The 22,677-nt window shown below is 36.2% G+C and overlaps 1 protein-coding gene and 1 long non-coding RNA gene across 3 annotated transcripts; one reads left to right on the top strand and one right to left on the bottom strand.

Annotated features, from left to right (window-relative positions):
* Nucleotides 1–294: 294 nt before the first annotated feature.
* LOC129922696 (uncharacterized) lies at nt 295–4,357 on the bottom strand. The gene is made up of 2 exons (XR_008774601.1): nt 999–4,357; nt 295–961 (listed from the first exon to the last, which is right to left on the bottom strand). It is a non-coding gene; the product is annotated as an uncharacterized LOC129922696 (long non-coding RNA).
* A 3,810-nt stretch (nt 4,358–8,167) lies between these two features.
* Nucleotides 8,168–22,142, top strand: LOC106055254 (medium-chain acyl-CoA ligase ACSF2, mitochondrial-like). 2 transcript variants are annotated; one of them, XM_056010138.1, is made up of 10 exons: nt 8,168–8,489; nt 10,502–10,806; nt 10,970–11,178; nt 12,224–12,462; nt 13,702–13,949; nt 16,036–16,129; nt 17,885–18,001; nt 18,491–18,735; nt 21,021–21,173; nt 21,875–22,142. In XM_056010138.1, exons 2-10 carry the CDS (start codon nt 10,510–10,512, stop codon nt 21,971–21,973), a joined length of 1,701 nt encoding a protein of 566 aa, XP_055866113.1. In that variant the 5' UTR covers nt 8,168–8,489; nt 10,502–10,509; the 3' UTR covers nt 21,974–22,142. The 2 variants fall into 2 exon arrangements, with proteins under 2 accessions (XP_055866113.1, XP_055866112.1); XM_056010137.1 differs by having other exon boundaries at nt 10,483–10,806.
* Nucleotides 22,143–22,677: the final 535 nt, after the last annotated feature.

The following is a 22,677-nucleotide window of genomic DNA, read 5'->3' as shown; positions in this document are numbered from 1 at the left end:
GTTCTTATTAGTTCGGCACCTCTGTGCACCTGACCACCAAAAATGCTTTTTGTGGCCTCCTCCTTTTTAGCCTCAATACGGCGTCTCTTGCCCAGACTTAAATCTGGGGCAAGTAGTTTATTGGTTGTTTTTTTATCCGTATATATTTTCTTGTTAGTTCGGCACCTGTGCTCCCCACCCGCCATCGAGTCCAACAAGGGGACGGGCCATTCGGGTGTCCAGAATGAGCCCGCCAGGGCTACACAGGTGCTATACTCAGTCAGCTGCTGCATCGGGCGCAGCTCCCTGATTGACCCTCCAGCCACCGCCCTCCTGGTATTTCGACCTACGCAAGAAAATAATCCAGGTTTTTGCATGAAGGTGCTTTAAAGAATGTTTCTTGACACTATTATTGTTTTTAAAAATCTGCTGATAATTATTGCCCTCATTGGTTAAGTGAATCCAAATGAGCTTTAATTCCTTTTCTTTCACTTGTAGCTTTTGTTTTTTAATTCCATTCTTTCTTTCACTTCTTTTTATTCAACTTCTAATTTCTGCTCCATGTTTATAATTCAACTATTGTATCTGTTATGATACTAGAGATAAATAATAAAGGACATAATCAGCATAACAGCAATTAGTCGCCCATGCCAATATGACCACCACGGCTACTCCCTCCTCCATGCACTGGGCCCAGCACCGCAGACCTCATTAAAAGGAGTCTATGTCATCTGATGCCAATCGCTGTATGTCACTCATCGTCTTGCTAATTGATCTTTGCCACTGTCGCTAGCATCTACTCTGTCCCTCTCCACTGTCACAGACTCAAGACTACCATCTACTGACTCAAAGTTGTTATTGGAAAAAATAGGGCTCGACAGACTACCATCTACCGACTCAGACTGTTGCTGACTCTGACAGCCCCATCTACTAACTTAGATTGTCACTCTAATTGAACAAATAACCAAAATATTGCTAACAACTAGATAAAGGATTATTCAATTCTAGAGTGCTAACACACTAATAAACAGTACACCTATTATAATGAAAATATATTTCCTTGTAGAAATAGTTTCTTCACTCTGCAGTCAATGACTGGTATTAGAGACATTTGTTTCAAGTATTGCTGCGTAAAGTAGTATTGATATTCAAATGAGTCATGATTCCAGCATGAGATACACTTGCTATCTAATTATTATTTTTTTTGGTTTGAATTAACATTTTCATTGGGATTATTTGATCATCCTCTATAAGAAGCTTTTTTGTTTTATTTTGTTTCTCTTACCATCATTCTCTTTTTGTTTGCAACATGAAAGGAAAACAAAGTTCTACTTGCTCATATCTTTTTATTTAGTTATTTATTTTTGGTCTTGATGTGACTTGTATGGGGTGGGAAGGAGTTTGTTAGTTAGTGCAAATGTTCATTTGAAAGAAAACAATAATGTATGTAGAAAAAGTAGTTAGAAAACACCTCATCTTAATAATAATGGAATAGATCATTGGTGTTTTTTTTTTTTTGTTGTTTTTTTTAATTTCATGTTCAATTTCTGCTTTTGTTAAACAATTTTTTGGGGTCTCATCTTTTGTGTGTGAATGAATTGAAATGTCGCTACACTTAGTAGTTTATCCTGACAACTTGTTGTTTGTAACTCTGTCTTGATTAGCATTTAGTTTTCTTTCACAACTTGGATTCAAACAATGCTACTGCTACTACCATTTAGTAGTTGGGTCACATCCAGTGACACAAAGCTGCTAAGGTTTGCAATCTTTTGACACTTCTAGAAATTAATTTGTATATTAATTTGAAGAAACATTGTGACCAACATTTTTTAAAAATTATTTACTTCCAAATGTACAGTATATATCAAAGAACTATTGGGAAACAACTTCTTGAAGGGGGAACAAATAGTCAAAATGTCTATTTTTTTTAAACTGCTTTTTTAAAATCACTATTTTTGTATTTTTTGGAAAAAAATGTATTTTGATGCTAAAGATAGTATCAAATTGGCATATTTTGAAGGTTTATGTTAAATATAGTTTTCTACAAAAATGTTTGTTGGGATTAAAATATCCTTAGTAATGTTATGTTATTTATACTTTACTTTGCAATGTGATAGAATGTAAGTGAAATGGGTTCAGAAATGAAATCTATTTGTTGTATTTATACTATTATTTATATTTTCATTCTTTTCCCCAAATCTTTTTTGTTTTTCTAAATATAAAATACCATTTGATGGAATTGTAGAGAGATATATATGTTGTGAAGATGTCAAAGTTTGTATCTTGACAGGTAGTTTTAGAGTTACTTTAAACTTACAAACTCATTAAATTCACACAATTGAAAAACAAAACGCAAAAAAGAATGCAATAGAATACAAAATATTTATTTTTTTACAACAGCTAAATTTGACAAGTGACATTAGTTTTTAAAAACATGTCATTTGCTTTCACATAACAAAGTAAAAGAAACTATTATTGCAGTCAAACATAAAATAACTATTGATACCATGATGTTAGGGCGGGAACAGGGTTAAAAAAATCAAATAAAAAGTTAATCTTCTTGGTAGCCTACAAATATTTACCAATCATAGTAATATGCAGTTTAATATTATCTTTAACCAGATTTTAAAAATTTTGCTGTTCTAAATTACTTAAAGATTAACTGATATTTTTTTTATTTTTAAATATTAGTAACAATATCAGATCTATAAATCAATAAATGAACTAAATAAATAAGTGAACTATTCAAAAATACAAGTTACTTGAGAGTTGTATAGTAATTTAAATAAAAAAAAAAAACCTTCCTTTGCCCCCAAAATTTCCCACTCTCTCTTCTACCATCTTCTAACCTCATGTATCCCTGCTGAGCAATTATTTGAGCTGTTGCAATTTCTTTTCTCCTTCTTTTAGCCTCTAAAGACTACAATACGTTTGTTATCTTTTTTTTACCTTTCTGAATAGACACAAGGCTAATGGAGCAACCAATATTAGTACAAAATCATTTGAAACCCAAGCTCTCAAAATGAAATTCAGAGAGTGAAAGCTGTACCTATCTCCGCCCCTTTTTCCCCCCAAAAAATTTTTTTTTTGACAATCTTGCCCATTAGCATTTTGGGTCATTCCCTGCAAACACCTTTCCAGTAGACTGTCAGAAGTTAGCCGTTCATAGATTGGTTTTATTTTGTCAGCTACGTTTTTTGTTTTTGGGTTGAAGCTGCTTACTTTGACCTTTTTGAGATTGAGCCAGAGGTCTCTGATAAAAGCACCAAGAAGTGTTTCCATCAGGGCCTCCATCAAGTGGAAGAGACATGATCTGGTGTTGTCATTGTCTTCTTCAGTTACTGAACATTTGATTGCAACAGCATTCTAATAGTGACACTGGAGCAAGATTTAAACTTATCTAGCCAAACTAACAGTAGGCACAATTTAAAAACAAAAAAATCCAAAGTGTTATTTTTATTAAAAAGTAATAAATGAAATCATAGCAACGAGTGCAAAACTTCATTGGTATGATCACAATGAGTAATATTTAATAACCTTTGTTTACTATGGTATTATCTGTTATAACTGTTTGATATTATGAACTAATGAATAATATTAGTAGTATCAAAATATATAGTCTTAATTTTTGTGAAAAACACATTTACTATTCTATTGTTATTTTTTTGTATGAAATAATAACAAACACCATGTAAAAAGTCTTTTGAAAAATAACTTTCACTATTTTACAATGATTATGAAGATAACGGTTAAATACATGCTTACGCTTTTTTTTTTTTGTATAATCATGATATGTGCATAATCATAAACACAGTAATTTTTCCCTTTTTAAAAAAAAAAATTAGGAATATACTATCCAATCAAATCAATCATAGTGTATCATTGTACTTTCCAATCAAATCAGTTGTATATTTATCATTTTGGATTGCATTAAATCAAATTATTCTTTCTATGTTTGGATTCTGACAATTTTATTTTGTTTAAATTTTTCATGCTTTGAGTCTTGTATTTTGTTCTGTATAAGTATGATTGAAGTCAAATAAATGTTTACAAACTATTCACGTTTTGAACTTGTCATTATTTCTGTTAATGCTGTGTATGTCTTGTTGGCCTTTTAATTCGTCTCTTAGAGAATCAATGATTAGAACTGCTGCCTGATGTGTAGGTCGTAGCTGCTGCCAAGTAGCCATGTGAAATACTGCACTCCTCATTAATCTTCAGCCTCGAAGACAAGCTGCATTAGTTCAGCTAGTATATTCGATGAAAATGAACCAACTATGTCCATAATTGATTCATATTTTTTCAAAACATTGCTGAGAATTCATTTATTGGTTTTTAGTAGGCCTAATTAAGCTTCTATTCAATATACACAGAAAAACGTTTCCGACTTTTTTTTTTTTTTTACGGTACTTTGTTTTTATAAGTTTATCTTGTAGAAAATCACTAATCCATTATAACAACAGTGTAGAAGATGATATTTATATGGTGTGGTGTTGAAGGATGCTGTATTACTATTACACATTAGACTGGTCACTGCTAATGTGTCGCGAATGCGTCGACTGCTGGGTTCTTGCTTCTTGGAGTCACACTTCACACGTAACAAACACAAATGGTAAAGATTGAGTGAGTCCGATTTTGGCAGACAAGAAATATTTATTTCATAAAACAATATGGTGCACACTTCATGGTAGTTACTAAATGATCCAATGCATAGAATACAATCACGTCCGCATAACAGCGGTAAAATAAATCCAAATCCAATGTAGTAAATCTTGTCAAATCACACCTGCATCACAGCGGGTAACAATAAACTTCAAGGTTATTACTTGACTCTAAAGATAAACTATCAAAATAAGTGTAGGCTACTGTCTCAGAAGACTACTTAACTCAAAATTACTTAAGTCACTACCAAAAGATACTACTTGACTGCCTTGTCCAAAGGATACCACTTGACTGCCTTTGACTGAACTCCTGAAGTCAATTTTAGTCCTACTACTTCCTGTTTATAGACCAGGAGTTTCACGTGTCTTTTAACCTCTTAACCCAAGGTGAACATTTAACATGCAATGTCAACTGAGACTGTGACAAACGGAGAACAAACTGAAATGATAAATGGCTGCCAATAACAAAACATTAAAGTAAACTCGAGGTACCTTAAGAAACAGTGTTGGGCCAGCTACTGTTTCTAATTTGCACTACATGATCTACGGCATTTAGTTATATTAGTCAACCAACAAAAGTCTGGATTTTGCAGATGTGTATTATGTATGAATCAAGAAAAACACCACCAGGTCCCGTTACAGACAATTCATCAAAGAGAACTAGACGGAATAGCAGAAATGGGAATCAAATTGGAGCATGTCTTTCTACCCAGAAAAATGTCAAATATTATTATACTTGAAAACTTTATGATAAATCAGTTGCACAGGCTAAAGATCATATTTAGTTTTGTCTCATTAAAATGTACAACTAGATAATATCACATGCATGCCTAAGCTCGTGACGAGACAGTTTATGTGTTTTAGGTATACATTTGTCACTTAAGAATCCGTAACATATCTTTGGTGAATACGATCACGCTCAAGACGGACATAACAATCAACTTATAAAGTTCTAATAAAGTGTTCTAATTAATAGTCTCCATCAGTCGTGAACGACTTAGGTTCATTTCGTTTAGCTTGGGCATTAATTATGGTCAGAAAGAAGTCGTCCGCACAAGTCCCCCCCCCCTCTCCACAAAGCTGGTGTATCCAAAGAAACGGCCAGTGCAGATAGTTTTGAATCAGCGGCATCACAGGCTTTGCTAGGCACTGTGTGACCCTAACCCTCCAGGCACTGTGTGACCCTACCCCTCCAGGCACTGTGTGACCCTACCCCTCCAGGCACTGTGTGACCCTACCCCTCCAGGCACTGTGTGACCCTAACCCTCCTGGGTTGTCTCCCGAAGTTTTTCTCATGTTTTTTGGGCATAGTCGCGGAGGTTTCGGTGCATATGCCATAAACCGATTTTTCAGGTCAATCCAAGCGCCGAAAGCACGATTGTGTTTTATGGACGAGTCGTGATCACCGAATCACGAAAAAACGTTTCGACATTTTATTAAAAGAAAAAAAAAAGGTCTTCTAACATATGTAGTGAATAAAGTAGATTAAGACTTGAATTATAGAGACTTAGAGCTAGGCTAGTAGGCATAGAGCCATATAGTTATGTTATGTTTGAGATCTGATCAATGTTTCACAGTCGACCTAAATCACCAAAGCGAATTGTCACATGATGTCCATGGATAAAATAACGAAAAAAACAAACAGTTGATATTTCCTTGTTTGATTCGAATTAGGTCGAAAGTTGCATAGAGGAGATAGGGAAGCACGTGAGTCTTTTTTTTTTTTTTTTTTATTTCTACCTCACGTTAAAAAAAAAAGGAGGGGGGGGGGGGGGAGTAATCTACTCTGTAGTAACTATCGAGGCGACAGAGCACGTTCAAGAGTTTGGACACAATGGAAAGATCACTCTTTTATTTTTGCAACTCGGACGGAGGGAGTTATCCTTGTTTACGATTGGTGAATGAGGTCCATTGTTTCTATATAAAAAAAAAAAATTTCTTTGCGTCCTGTGCGAAGGCCTGTTTACTTCTTTATGTATTTAATTATTTAAAACATTAAAAGCACAGTTCATTAAACTTATGAACGGTTGGATTTTGCCGCATAGAGAGGGAATTGTAAAAAGGGGTCCTGGAACTATAAATGCTGAGAACCGCTGGGCTAGAATGTAATAATCTTCAATACTGAAAGAACGGATGAAACGTAACAAAAAATAAAGAGTCCAGTCTGTCATTTAGACCTAACAGAATGTCGTACATTAAGGTTAATAATAAAGTACAGTACTCATAAATAAGGCCTTGACACCACAAGGTTCACATTGTGTAACAATGAGACTTTGCTTTTTACGGGCAAGATTAATGTGATGGTAGCGTATTGGTGCAAACAGGTCGAAAAGGTTAGCAGACGACGAGCCATGCAGACGTGATGGTTCCGAGCAAATTAGTTTTACATAGGATGTCAGAGCTAGCATTCAAATAAGGGGCATTGGTCGATTGATTAATGACATATGTTAGCGAAGAGTTGGCGTGTCTCGACCCCCTCTTCTGGGGGTGCAGAAACGCTACATCAGTGGCTGTGTCCAGCTTCGCACAATTATTCATTGGCTTAGACAAGACATGAATTAATAAAAAAAAAGTAACCAATTAGACAATTAATTACTGGTAATTCATTATTTTTTTTTAATAGCAACAAGGGAAACTACTACTGTTGTATTTAGTCCCCTTAAACAAGTGTTAACGCTATTTCTCCCTCACGCATTCTTCGATCAATTTAATACTTTCAAGTTTAAACATTCATTTTTTTGTACCAAACAAAACATGAATCAATTAATAAAAATATTAAATTAGTCAATTAATTATTGGTAATTAATTATTATGTTTGATAGCGAATAAGGGAAATAACTTAGAGTTGGGTGGACTCAGGGGCGCCCTAAAAATCTCGAAATTCATAATCCCAGGCTTGACCGAGATTCGAACCCAGGACCCCAGGTTCGGAAGCCAAGCTCTTAACTACTCAGCCACCGCGCCTAAAATGTTAAGGCAAATATAAGGCTTTCTCCATGTGACTAGGAAGAGAAAGAGAGATTTGCTCTTTTAAAGGGCCCTTATCAAGTGGACGCTCATTTAATCGCATCCATTTCAGCATCTCTTTTCCAGTCCAACTGCTTAAATATAGGCTACTCTGTACCGCCACTAACACATGGTGCCTCAGTGAGGTGTCCTTAAGGATAGAGCATACACACTTTTATGACACTTTGACCAGGGGAGGGTTTTTATCATGTGGCCAGGATGAGGGATTCTGTCTGAAGGCCCCATCAACTCACTTAAGCGCATTCGTTTCTAAGAGACACGACTCCTTGAGCCATTGTCATTGGTTCCTCCTCTCATGCGGAGGCCGGGCCCAAAGGGGGATGCTCCTTATGCCTTTGATCACAAGATGCCAGATGTCTAATTATTAAGCCTACGCAATTTCCTTTCTAATACAGACATGCATGATAATACATAATAGGATTTATAATATTACGTCAATGAATTTCTCTTTTTTTTTCTTACTATGTCTAACTGTCCCAGCCTCCACCACACTCTGTGCAAAATATATACAAATATTTATGTATGTATAACGGGTGCAGTTATAAATACAGATACCATTTAAGCGCACCAAGTGCCTGTGCTTATTATGCAAACACTTAATACATGTTATCAGATAAATGTTAAGCGTTTCTAGACTAGGTTTGCTGTGTGTATATTACTGTAGTCCAAAGCACTAGTATCATAACTAGTATTGTGTTTGACAGTAGGAGCTGTAGATCATTCTTTCATCATATCAAGCGTGCCAAGACTAGATGAAAAAAAATATTGTAGACTTTGTTTTGGCACAAAAATTCTTAAGTTATTGCTAAATCTGGACGAAAGGTAAACGTTGAAATAAAATAATGATTTAAATAAGAAAGATATTTAAAATAGACAATACCTCCTCCAAACAACTTTAAAACTTATAGAGCGATTTTTTTCTCTTATTAACCAATGAATGCTTGATAAAAAAAAATTGAATTTTGTTTACCCACCTTCTTCCCCCTGACAAAGATTCCTGGTTAAGGAAATGTAGGGATAGATCTACGGCACTTTGTAATATTCGAATAAGCCTTTACATCTAGACCAGGGGATCTCAACCTGTGGTTCGCGACCCCCTTGGGGGTCGATTGACGATATGCCAGGGGTCGCCTAAGACCATCAAAAATATGGATTGTTATTGTCTATTCTTCTTTTGCTGTATGTGTGTGTGTGTGACGTGGGGTCGCGGCAGAGTGGGAGATTGTAAAAAGGGGTCGCCGTGCTTAAAAGGTTGAGAATCGCTGATCTAGACTAAGAAGACGATGCGCAAAATGTACCTGAACATTAATTCATTTAACTCTTGAATCAATAATGCATTACATTGGAAAATTATTAACAGAATAGTTAATTTAATAGTGTTAATTATTTAACTTCGTTTGATATCGAAAAAAGGAAATAATTCTTGCAGTATTGAGAGCTATGATTATAGATGTGGAGTTATTCATCTTAAATATTTTTTTTAATTATTTAATAATATTTTGCTACTTAACATTTTCATCCTACTATGTTGTTATTCTAATGGGTCTAAGCGCTACACTACATTGTAAAATGTCTCCAATAACATGCGTCTCAAATAGCCTCTGACAACCTGTTTAATTCCTGACCTTCATGTGTGGCTTAGCTACTGATGGGTCCAGAGAGGTGGCGTAGCATCCATTGCGCGAAGGGGTTTAATGAACCCTGGTCTAAAACCATTAGGGGCCCACAGCCAGTGACTTAACAGCCATGGCTAGTGGGAGTTTCTATCATTTGGGCTCATTGCTCTTTCCTAATTGGGGCCAACACTTGGGGCTGACACTTTGCACTTTTGTAAAAGCCGATTTCGAACTACTGGCATTGAGATGCTTTTTTGGTCAGTATACAGACTAATTTTTTTTTAAATACGCGGAGGGACACGGCAATATATTTATGAACCCGGGCCCACGGGGACCTTGTTACGCGACTAGTCCAGCGGAACTGTTATCACTGACAGGAGAAGTGGCAAAAGTCGAGAAACTGGCGCATAAACCCTTCAGCTTCAGACTGTAGGAGGGGGGGGGGGGCTCGTTAGCCCTTGCTGGCTACCCACACAAGAGAAGGAAAACTCTGAATGCAAACTTCTGCTGATGATTTGTTGTTGTATCCAACATGGAAAAGGTTTAAAGAGTCAACTCTGAGGCAAAATCAGAAGGCGATGACCATCGAACAGCTTGCAGCACACGGTGCTACACCTTGGCAGATCCAACGACACCGCTGATCCCAAACATGAGCTGCGTGGGGGGGGGGGGGGGAAAGGGGGAATAACTGCTGTTTTTAGAAATGTGATGAACCATAGTCGTTGCGCCTTCTTAACTGTTTGTAAATGTTTTACATGTTTTGGATGTTTCTTTAAGTGGAAGATAATTTACTTCCTAGTCCAAAACCTCCCGCAGGACGACTGGGGATGACAGAGTGCAGGGTATGAGCCCGGACAATAGAGATGACCGAACGACTGTTCAGGCAGCCATCCATTATTGATTTGTGTGTGTGTGTGTGTGTGTACATCTACGATTTTTAATTTTTGGATCCTTAGGGCACCTCTGAGTCCATGTAAACTCTCTTGTCGTTGTGCTGGCCACACGACTCCCTCGTTTACCGTGGGCCACAGAAAAGGATGACCATATACATCATCTGCCCTATAGATCGCAAGGTCTGAAACGAAATTACATTTTTTTAGTTTGATATTTACAACTTACGACACTTGTCAATGTGTGTTATTTAATAGTAACTTAATATTAAATAGATCTCTTTTTATTGCGTTTCGCTATCATTTCAGTCACCTGGAATATTGTCATATACAACAATGAACTCAACTGAACAAGTCCCCGTGTGGGAGCCTCGCGACACTGTCAATGAGTGCACAGTGTCTTTAGCTGAGATGTTCCCTGATAAAGAGCTGTTCGTATTTTATCACAAAGGCCAGAGAGATTCCTATACAGCTTTAACTCTTTACACGCTGGCTGGACGCTTCGCAGACAGATTGCGTCGCCATGGTTTTCAACGTCAGGACGTCATCGCAAACACGTTGCCAAACAGCCCGGAAAGAGTTATCACTGACTTGGGAATTATTCTGGCTGGATGTATTACAATGAACCTACAGGTAGTAATAGATTAGATAGATAGATAGATAGATAGATAGATAGATAGATAGATAGATAGATAGATAGATAGATAGATAGATAGATAGATAGATGGATAGAAAGCAAAGTTTAATGTAGCATTAATAACACTAATAAGACATGAAAATCCGCCCTTTGCTGTAGCACTTGTTGGTAGATGGCTCCGATCTGTACCACACAGCAAGAAAGAGCGGCTGTAAGTGTGTAATCATGTCTGATAACGAGCAATGTCCCACCTGGCAACTCCTTAAGCCTTACATTGCCGGGGACACTGATAACTTCATCACTAGCATTTCCATTGACCACACGCCTGAGATGACGTCATCGATCGTCGTGACCAGAAACAGGACAGGGTACGCTAAACGATGTGTAGAGTTGATGTCACTTAATATTGTTTAATAGTGTCCTTTTTTTTGTCTAACGTCAAATTGAAATAGAAAGTTTGCATTATAAATTATATATAGTCGACTCATTTTTACAAAGCTTATATCTCTCTGTCTGTCTAGTAATAAGTTGTAAACACGTTAGTTCCTTCACACCAATATGTGACCCATTCTCGGGTCAATTTAAAACGTTGAACCTTTGGACAATTATCCCTATAGACAATATAGCAAAATCAATAAGAAAATGTATCAATTAGTCAATTAATTACTGGTTGTTTATTGCTTTTTTGATACCAACAAGGGAAATTCATCCTTTAGTATTCACAGATATGGTTAAATATGTCGGGTTTTGTCCCTTTAAATGAGTGCACGCATTATTTCTCTAGCACCCAAGTTGAAACCGTAAACAATGGACTTCATTCACCAATCATAAAAAAACAACATTTAGCCACGTGATGATATTGATAGAACAATGGAACAAAACGTATCACGTGACAGGTTTTATGGATAACGTAATTTGTTTAGAAGAGATTGAGAACCACGCGGCTAAATGTTGCTTATTTACAATTGGTGAATGAGGTCCATTATTTTTTGTATCTAACAAAACATAAATCAATTGATGTGGTTGTATATGCGGACTTAATTCCCTTGTTAAGTTTTGACACGTTGTTTTATCTCACGTGTCATTCTCGAATCAAGTTAAAATTTTGCATAATTATTCATAATCATTTAGTAATAATCAATTAATTTTTATTTTTTATAGCTGAAAGGAAGCTAAACCCTGTAATTTTCAGATAAATTGCAGTAATTAGATATTCTTTCCCTTAGATAAACTCTTTTACTTTATTGGAATTAATATTAATTACGTTTCTAATGGGTTAAATTTTTTAAAAATTATAATTAAATTCTAAATGTATTAAATCTCACAAATGAATGGTTTATATGTTGTAGTTTCCATGCTGTTAAATGGGTGGAAATGGTTCATAATAACTATATATAATATTTCTTCTTTCAGTCCAAGGAAACCTTTGCTGGAAGACTTGACCAACAGCGACGAGGAAGTGTTTGTTGACAAAGTCAGCCCATCTGACCTGGCCGTTATCTTCTGTACGTCCGGCTCCACTGGCTATTCCAAACTTGTGCCGAGGACGCACGCTGATACAGTGAACTGTCTACTGATGCGAGACGTGGCCTGGTACAGGAAAACTTACGGGCAGACCGTCAAGATTACAATGTACAGCGATAGGCTTTTAGGTGCGCAGGGTGTTCTCTTCTACCTAATTTTTACAAAATGTTATATCAGCTCGTTCTGTCTGTCTGTTTGGTAAAAAGTTTGTACACGTTATTTCTCCGACACCCTATCACAGATCAAACTGAAATTTTGCACAATTATTTCTTTTATCTGACAACAAAAGAATCAATTTTTAAAAAAGTAAACACTTAGTTTATTGACTATTGAAAATGAATTATTTTACGTCGAGGAACAAGGTAAAGAAATTGTACTTGACTGAATTAGTCCCCTTTATAGGTCGCTTTAAAGCAAGTTTAAAACAAACAATAGATAACTATCCAATCTTCTATTTTCATACACACCTCACTAACAGAGTGGTTAGAATGTCTGCTTGATGAAGATTGAGTCACGATTTCAGGTCGTCCCCCCTCCCCCTTTTAGGTTATCAGAACCTACATACCCAGAGGACATAAAGGAAGACAAAGCCTTATATAGGAGGACAAAACATAAAGTAAAATAAATAAAAAAAAACTGTACATATTTTTCTTTGATTAAACATATAGATCTAGTTAATAATAGGTTGTGACGCAACTCTATTAGACCTCGTATTTCTCAGAAGAAATTCATTTTCATCACAGTCGTGGATCTTCTTGCATGAAATTTTCAACAAATTGTATTTCGTGAGAAGAAGAGCTCTCTCTGTTACCACTGTGCGAAATAATGTTCTCAAACTTGGCACTTCACACATTTTAAGGAGCCCTGAGTAAAAAAGAACAGCTTTGTATATACGCACAGCACTGTTCATGCGTGATTTGTGAGGCACGATCCAATCGTAGTGGAACAATCGGGCAGGAGTGAAGACACCCTGTCCACGCTAAACCGTTAGGAGAAATACTTGCAATGGTGGACAGAAAAATGAGAAAACCGATATTCTCATGGACTTTTCGAAAGTTATATGATTTATGTTTTTATTTGTTTTGAGTAAATAAGTGTGTTATAGAGGAGATAGCTGCCTGGTCGTGCGGTTAGCGCCATGGACTGTAGTTCAGATTTATCGATGATCCCGGGTTCAAACCCTGCCCGCTCCCATCCCCCGTCGTCCTGCGGGAGGTTCGGACTAGGAAGTAATTATTTTCAACTCTGAAGGAACATCCGAAACATGTAAAACATTTTACAAACAGGTCTTCTCTTCTCAAAATGAAATATTAAAAGAACATTGTTTAATAAATCTTTTTGAGATATTTAATTATTTTTTTTTTCAGGTTGGATTGGTGGGTTCTCCTTTTACTCTACCGTGGCTGCTGTTACCAGAGTCTTAAAAGACAGCTATACACTGGATGAGTCCACGACCTCTCAAGATTTTTGGGACGCAGTCACTAACGAAGACTGCACGTTCGCTATCATGGCCCCTCTTGAAGTAGAGAAAAGAATTACTCACATCACAAGTTCCGGTGGAGTATTCCCCAAAAAGTTGAAATATATAATAGTCATAGGCCAGCCAAATACAAAGGTAGTTTTAAAAATATCTAAAATAAGTTTAACAACGTAGGATTGAAAAACAAAAACTAATAATTAAAAATTGCATAATTTATAAATACTTTAAAGTGAGACTTAATATATAAAGAAAAATCTTTCGAATATTTCCTTTTCCTCACCCTGGGACAAACACATGTAAGAACGTTTTATTTACAAGTGTTGTTTTTTTTCAAGCATGCAGTGGATTTCTGAATTGGCATAAAAAAAAACAGCACAATTAATATCTCCCTTTTTACAAATCCTTCTTGTAGCTTGCCAACTCTTCATGAGCTAGAAAAGAAGAAAAAGTAACTAGCTTCTTCCCCACACAGTAAAAACTCCAGTTTGCGTGGTGAGCATTCACCTTCAGTTCGTGTTCCAAAAACCTTCACCTGTCTGTCAAACTGTTGGGTCACCACTCATGATCTTTCAACCGTCTTTTCCCATTCTTCTCTGTCTTTTGCCTTGACTATAATCTCTATCAATGACAGGCCTGTCCATTCTTTAATGTATTCTCTCCCATCGCGATCTATAGGGCAGATGGTCATCTGTTACTTTGGCAAACGGTTAACAAGGGTGTCATGTGGCCAGCACAATGACCAACAGCCTTCTACTTTTTCCAACTTAAGTCAGGTACTCATTAGAGTTGGGTGGACTCATGGCCGCCCTTAAAATCCCGAAATTCAAATTCCCAGTCTACACGAGATTCGAATCAGGGTAATTGATAAGAAAAAAAAAGATTTATTATTCTTTTAATAAGTGTCCAAAAGTTTAATTTTAACATGGATTTCCTCTTAATATGCTCGCATTATTGCTGATATTAGAGGGACATACAATGTATATTTCATGACAACCTCATTTTCTCACTTTGTCTTATTATAATCTATGTTTTTGAAGACGACAAAACAATATTTTTATTTGACCATCCACCTTTACTATAGAAAATCAGAATGAGATAATGTGATGCTTTTACTATTAAATTCATGTTCAAATATATATATATATATATATATTGGTTCTTTTGTTATAGGATACATGGAAAAACCTGTCAACCGCTTTTATTACAGTTTTAAAAAATCTAAATAATAAAAGAAAATAAGTTTCGACAGTGCCATCATACTCGTGTGCGTAAAAGCAAAGCAGACTATAGTTTAGGGCCCGTTTTCTATAAGGCCCCCACCAAAAATGTTCCCGAGATGCTTTAAACCATTCTTAACAAAGCTAAAAGAAATATCTGATGTATACATAGGCGTACCCAGTGAGTGTGTGGAGCTGGGACTAAGAGGGAGGATTAGGATCAATTAGATGTCAGAATATCTTTAAAAGCTTAGGATCTTATCAAGTCTAAATCCTGTCCTACAGCCTCTGCTCTCTTGTTGGTTCTCTAACTCTGGCCATTTCGCCCTGCCCACCCCCAAACACACATAAACATTATCGCCCAGGATAGGTACTTAAGAATACATCTTATAGCATGTACAATGACATACACGCACTCGCGCCATAATCAAATTCATAACATTGAAGATTTTGTTTACAAGAGGTTATCGTAACAAGCTTGCTATTCTTCATGGGGGTCAAAAAACAACAGAAAAGCAAATAATAATCATAATAATAATAAAATCCTGGATTTTCCAGAAACGGCTCTAATAATTTTCATAGAAATTTGATAGTTGATGTAGATCATTGGGAAAAGACTTACTAGCTAATTAGCCACACTGGGACAAATCTAGTTTCTGACTGAAATAATATTCAAAGTATAAGAAAAAAAAATGAATTGAAATTTGGCTAGAGGTCTAGACAATCATTAGATTGTGCAGTAAACGTCAGCGGGTTTCCCAGTAATAGATTGATCGTTTGTTAAATAAATAGAGGTTCTGTAACATTTTGCGCATAGTCACAGTCTGTATTACATAAGATAAGATAAAATGACTGAATTTATAAAGACTATCATAAACATTTTATATACTCTGAGTAGATTGATACATTGGTTTTACAACGATTTTTTGTTTCGTGGCTAGGGGTAATGGGGACAGCGTAAAAATGTTCCGTTTTTATTTAAATTTATCATTTATATCTGACAGGAACAAGTGAAAAAAATGTTTCTGTTATCAGAGAGTGTAGTTGTAGCTTACGGTTCAACTGAGGTGTCTTCAATCGCAGGGATAACCGTGCAAGGTATATAGTCTTTTTGCAAAGCTTTTAGCAACTCACTCTGTCTGTTATAAAGTTTGTACACGTTATTTCTCCCACATCCAATCTTGGATCAAGCTGAAATTTGGCACAATTATTTCTTTTACCTGACAAAACAAGAATCAATTAAAAAAATTAACCAATTAGTTAATTAACTATTGGTAAGTAATAGATTTCTTGTGGTATCGAAAAAAGGGAAAGAAATTGTACTTGACTTATGTGGTGGTATAAGTTGAATGAGTCCCCTTTGTACTTCGTAGAGAGGAATGTTGAAACTAACAATAGATAACTATAAAACGTTCTCGTTTCATAAGCACTTCCCTGGCACAGTGGTTAGTGTGTTGGTTTGGGTAGGTTTGAACAGTCGAGTTCGAATTCAGATCGTTCACTTTTCTTTATAAATCCATTAAAGCTTTGTGTTTCTTTTTAAGTTAAAAAAAATATATCTTCCCTGTTCCTTTGTCTATTTAATGTGTATTTTTAGATATTTGGATTTCCATGATTCATCCTAAAAATAGTGATTTTTTTTTTGTTTTCATTTCAATTTTAATTCACATTCTTTAATACAGTAACATTGAAAAAGAACAGAAGCAATATTGATAAATGTGGAGTTAATACAAGGTAACCTATAAAAACAAAAACAAGACATTTGAAAGTAATATCAAGGACGCTTACTTAATAAATATTGCCAACTTAAAAGTGCTATTTAGTTTTTAAAAAAATGAAAGAACTGAGAAATGTGCAGTGTTAAAATGTGCACAAAGCATAAATAATTATAAGCCTTTCAAAATACTTAAGCACTTAACAACACTTCCTATAAAAACCTCCTATAGAGCTTGGACAAGAAGCAAGAAGCAAAGGAAAGATCACTCTCTTATTTCTGCATATAGTCATCCCACGAAAAAACAAGAAAAAAAAAAGGGGGGGGGGAGAAAACGTTTTCACAGCTCGCTACGGATTATGTGAAACGGATTTCGCGGGGCCAAGTTTGGGTAGGGAAGCGGATAATAAGTGAAATTTAAGAGATTGTATTAGAAAATAAATTCGTCTATGCATTTTATTCATTCTTTACTACATACAGAACTACTTTACGAGCCTTGCGTGTAGCGAAGTGATACTGTAGGGCCTATATCATAAAAATTCTATTTCCTACATAGATGACGCTCAATAGCAAGAATTACCAAATGTTTCAATCTATCTTTGAGAATTGTTGACTGCAAGTAAGTCTTCATTAGTTTGAGGCGCAAGAAGCTTTTTTCACCAGATTACACAATTACGGCTGATGCATAATGCCGCGCGTAAGATTGGCATTTTCCATATTGAATGACACCCCAAAATGACAATTTTTGTGTATATATTTCCGTATATTGTAAGGACCTTTTCGTATATTTTGCGATTTCGGGAGATTTCCAGGAGTTCCTGGTAAATCGACGGGAGGGCGCGGAAAATCTGTTTTAAGTTATAAAATGGTTTAATTTAATAATTTATACACCTTGAATTATAGCGGTTCTTATGAAAGTGCGGGTCCTATGAAAGTGCGGGGCCCACTGCGGTAGCATAGGCTGCAGCGGACTAAGCCTGGCCCTGCAAAATAGAGGCGTATGCTACTCCGCCGGTCGACTATTATATATATATATATAAGAATAATTTTTCCTCAAATTGAGAAAGATGGCGGTACTGAGCGGCATGCTAGAATAAAAGTAGAATTAGTCTCAGTTTTACTTTTACCTTCTTATGTAGAAGACAACTACGAGTCTTTTAACTGTGGCAAACCTTCAAAAGGGAACATGCTACGTGTCGTTGGCGACCAAAATGGATTATGTAAACCCAAGGAAGTTGGAACTATACAAGTGAAAGGTAATTATATTATTATCACATTTATTTTCAATTTAAAAAAATACAGTAAACGCATTCTATTGATGGCACATACGTAGGTTACTTCTTGGAACCTTTGGGCTTCCGTAGGATATTGTATACACAAGCCTCCCCCACAGTTTCAGAATGACAACACACCATCCATAAAAACGTCTGTGTGTGTATGTGTCCCAGAACTGTTAGACTTTACTAGTAAATAAAGACATTGACCTTCAAAACTTCTGAGATCAGGCATTGCTTGTGAGAAGTAAGCCTATGTGCATTGTATGGCTTAAAATGTATGCGGACTATCATGCGACTAGGGCAGGAAAAAGGACAATCAAATGAAAGCAAGAACTATGAACAATTTCTGAACAAAGTTTTTACATTTGTTATTGTGAAACCATAAAATTAGTTGTTTTTTTTTTGCAATGTATTTTTTTGGATAATAAAGTTGAAAAAAAATAAATTTCTCTTTAAAATGTTTTAAAGGGGAAAGAGTATTCAGTGGTTATTACAACAAGTTGGAACATCCAGATCCGGACACGTTGAAGGCATTCACGGAAGATGGTTGGTTTAATTTGGAGGATTGCGGTTACCTTGACGACGAAGGGAATGTGTTTGTTTTGGGTAGAAACAAAGAGACAATCACCTACGGAGCTGCTGTTGTGTATCCTGGTTGGCTGGAGGATCAAATCTCTTTACATCCGGATGTGATTCTAGCCTGCGTTGTACCCGTGAGTAGATCTTTTGTAAACATCGAAATATGGCGCCGTAATCATATTTTAATAAGCTTCTTTTTATAAAAAAAAATCATAAATAATAAGTGCTACATATCTCCTATCTAAATGTACAATATATAAAGAGTAAGGAACACATAATATAACTATAATGATCTGTGTTCTTTTTAATTGTTAATAATTTCTATGCAAGCACAAGTGTACATTTTAGCAGTTTCAATATATATTTAATATATAAAACTTTGTAATACAACTCCATCTCTATTCTCTGTACAACTTCTACAAACTTTCTACTATTCGTTCTACAAGCTCTCCAAATTCTAACCAACTCTCTCTACAAGCTCCAAGTTCTAACCAACTCTCTCTACAAGTTCCAAGTTCTAACCAACTCTCTCTACAAGCTCCAAGTTCTAACCAACTCTCTCTACAAGCTCCAAGTTCTAACCAACTCTCTCTACAAGCTCCAAGTTCTAACCAACTCTCTCTACAAGCTCCAAGCTCTAACCAACTCTCTCTACAAGCTCTCCAAATCCTAACCAACTCTCTCTACAAGCTCCAAGTTCTAACCAACTCTCTCTACAAGCTCCAAGTTCTAACCAACTCTCTCTACTAGCTCCAAGTTCTAACCAACTCTCTCTACAAGCTCCAAGTTCTAACCAACTCTCTCTACAAGCTCCAAGTTCTAACCAACTCTCTCTACAAGTTCCAAGTTCTAACCAACTCTCTCTACAAGCTCCAAGTTCTAACCAACTCTCTCTACAAGCTCCAAGTTCTAACCAACTCTCTCTACAAGCTCCAAGTTCTAACCAACTCTCTCTACAAGCTCCAAGCTCTAACCAACTCTCTCTACAAGCTCTCCAAATCCTAACCAACTCTCTCTACAAGCTCCAAGTTCTAACCAACTCTCTCTACAAGCTCCAAGTTCTAACCAACTCTCTCTACTAGCTCCAAGTTCTAACCAACTCTCTCTACAAGCTCCAAGTTCTAACCAACTCTCTCTACAAGCTCCAAGTTCTAACCAACTCTCTCTACAAGTTCCAAGTTCTAACCAACTCTCTCTACAAGCTCCAAGTTCTAACCAACTCTCTCTACAAGCTCCAAGTTCTAACCAACTCTCTCTACAAGCTCCAAGTTCTAACCAACTCTCTCTACAAGCTCCAAGCTCTAACCAACTCTCTCTACAAGCTCTCCAAATCCTAACCAACTCTCTCTACAAGCTCCAAGTTCTAACCAACTCTCTCTACAAGCTCCAAGTTCTAACCAACTCTCTCTACTAGCTCCAAATTCTAACCAACTCTCTCTACAAGCTCCAAGTTCTAACCAACTCTCTCTACAAGCTCCAAGTTCTAACCAACTCTCTCTACAAGCTCCAAGCTCTAACCAACTCTCTCTACAAGCTCCAAGTTCTAACCAACTCTCTCTACAAGCTACAAGTTCTCACTAACATTAACAAAAATCAGGCCTTAAAATCCTTTTTTCTCCACCCGTGGTTTTCACATCTATGTAGACACTTTGATGGCCTCGCGTCTCACAGTGACCCACCCGTATCGTATCAACAAACATTTTTCTCTCATCCAGACTTTGACGCATGCGCACTCTCGTCTCTCCAGTAACATTACACAGAAGTTTTGATAAGGGAAATATTTCATTCAACTACATGATGTACAATTTTCATTAGTGTAGAATCAAATTTCTATAATCTTTTGTTTCTAGCACAAAGGAAGTTTAATTGGCAGCATTGACATGTTATTGTAGCTTCCCTGACATTGTTTAATAGACCTATTTACTATAAAATCGTTCCAAATCTTCCTGTTTTCATTTTGTCACGTTTTTGTATTTCCATTACATCGCCACCACTTCATATCGCTTCTTCTTTTTTTTCTCTCTTACTGCATTTGATTGCTCATAGTTTGTAAACAGGAACTTATCAAAGTCTCAACCAAAGCAGATTACCGTGATTAACATTTAGTGTACAAAAAAAAAACAACAGCAATAGATTTAGATCGTTTAAGTCATTAACATTGCAATTATTTTTTTAACATTCGTGAGCAATTATAGAGTCTCGTTGTGAAATACTGCAGAAATAATGTCATAGTAACACTATCATAACGAAACGTCTGAAACACATTCCAAATGATACTTGGAATCCTGGAGCAAATTATACTTTGTTCATTGTTCAGAACGAGATACTCTCTAAGAAGATCAGTTTTCGCCTGTCCACTTAGGACTAACATATTTTTTTTGACAATTTTAAAATGACTTTTTTTTTCTCCATGTATAAGGTTTCCGACCCAGTCCTGTTTCATAACATCTGCGCATGCGTGAAGCTGTCTTCCACAAGTACAGTCGGTGTTGAAGAGATCAAATCTTTCTGTGATCAACGTTTTCTACCAAATCTCGTGTCTGCATACACACCTAGGCCTGCATTCTACTTGGTAACTTGCTTTCAAAATAAACAACAAATATTGTTTTTGAAATGGTCAAATTTAGGGAACGAAATGTTTCATCAAGCAATGTTTTCCATAGATCATTGAAAATAAAGTTATGTTTCCCTTTCAGACCTTGCGGGCTATATGGATGATGATAAAGTCATCTGTTTCTTTAGCCAACGGTAAACTAGCAGGGTGTCATGTGGCCAGCACAACGACCAACCGCCTTTACTTTCCTCAACTAAATTTAAGTCAGGTACCCATTAGAGCTGGGTGGACTCAGGGGTGCCCTAAAAATCCCGAAATGAAAATCCCTGTCTACGCCGAGATTCGAACCCAAGACACCAGGTTCGAAAGCCAAGAGCTTAACCAATCAGTCACCGCGCACACCTTTAGATCATTACTAGCCAGAAAACATATTAATAGTCTTGTAATTATTGTTTTTTAAATTGTTGTATTTCTTTGGAGAAAAAAAAACTTGACTAATTAATTGTAAAAATAAAAGATTTTTTTCATTTCAGAATACCAAAAGTTTCTTTCATCTAAACTTAGCAAACTACGAAATCGGATTTTATATAAGTTTTCTAGTTTTCGAGAGATAAATGTTACAAACGAATAACGAACGGACAGTACAAAAATAATTGCTGCTTTTCCCTTATGGGGGAAGCCTTTAAAAATCTCATTTTTTTTTTTTTATTCCATTACAGATATTCAAAGAAGACTTTCCAGAGTTAAAAACAGGCAAACCAGACAGACTCACGTTAAAACGTTTGGCTGAGGAACAGTTTGGTTATAAAAAAGAGTAGAACATAAAGTTTGATGATTGAGTACCGTCTCCAGTGGTTCTGCTCTGCATGCATTTGATGTGCAAATAACTTGTCTTTTTTTTACATGAATATAATTATTTTACGAAATTGTCTTTTAAGAAAATGCATATAAAATAAGATTCTTTGGTAATAAATAAATTTAAATAATTGCTTTTTCTTATTCTTATTTTTATTTTATTTTGCTGTTGTGCTCGTCCCATCACGCCCTAGTTGTATATGAGCACATGTTTCTATGGTTGACGATTAACGAGGGTGTCATGTGGCCAGCACAATGACCAACCGCATTTACTTTCTCCAACTAATTTCCGGTACACATGAGAGTTGGGTGGACTTAGGGGTGTCCTGAAAATCCTGAAATTCAAAATCCCAGTCGTCAACAAGATTCTAACCCGGAACGCCACGGTTCGGGAGCTAAGCGCATTACAACTCAACCACCATGTTTCTAAAGAGAGAAACAAGCGATACTGTTTATTATGTTCTTTCTAGGGACCCAGGTAAGTATTCAAAGCGTACCCCTTGTCTCTATATCCATATCAAGGGTAACCAGACGTCCGGCAAAAGGAGGACATGTCCTCCTTTTTATGGCTGCGTCTCCGGCCGGCCGGCATTAGCATAAAGGGTCAAAATGTCCGGCTTTTTCACTGCACTGTAACTTGTGAATGCTATGCTTTGTTATTGAGATT

The sequence above is a fragment of the Biomphalaria glabrata genome, chromosome 14 (genome assembly GCF_947242115.1).
Source record: "Biomphalaria glabrata chromosome 14, xgBioGlab47.1, whole genome shotgun sequence".
Taxonomy (NCBI): Eukaryota; Metazoa; Mollusca; class Gastropoda; family Planorbidae; genus Biomphalaria; species Biomphalaria glabrata.
The sequence above is the reverse complement of the archived record's forward strand: the minus strand, read 5'-3'. Positions and strand labels throughout refer to the sequence as shown.

Excerpts from the sequence above, each read along its gene's own strand:
- LOC106055254 (XM_056010138.1), top strand. The coding sequence starts at position 10,510 with ATGAACTCAACTGAACAAGTCCCCGTGTGGGAGCCTCGCGACACTGTC. Across the intron at positions 11,179-12,223 it reads GTGACCAGAAACAGGACAGG|TCCAAGGAAACCTTTGCTGG; the intron begins GTACGCTAAACG and ends TTCTTCTTTCAG. Across the intron at positions 18,736-21,020 it reads TTCTAGCCTGCGTTGTACCC|GTTTCCGACCCAGTCCTGTT; the intron begins GTGAGTAGATCT and ends TCCATGTATAAG.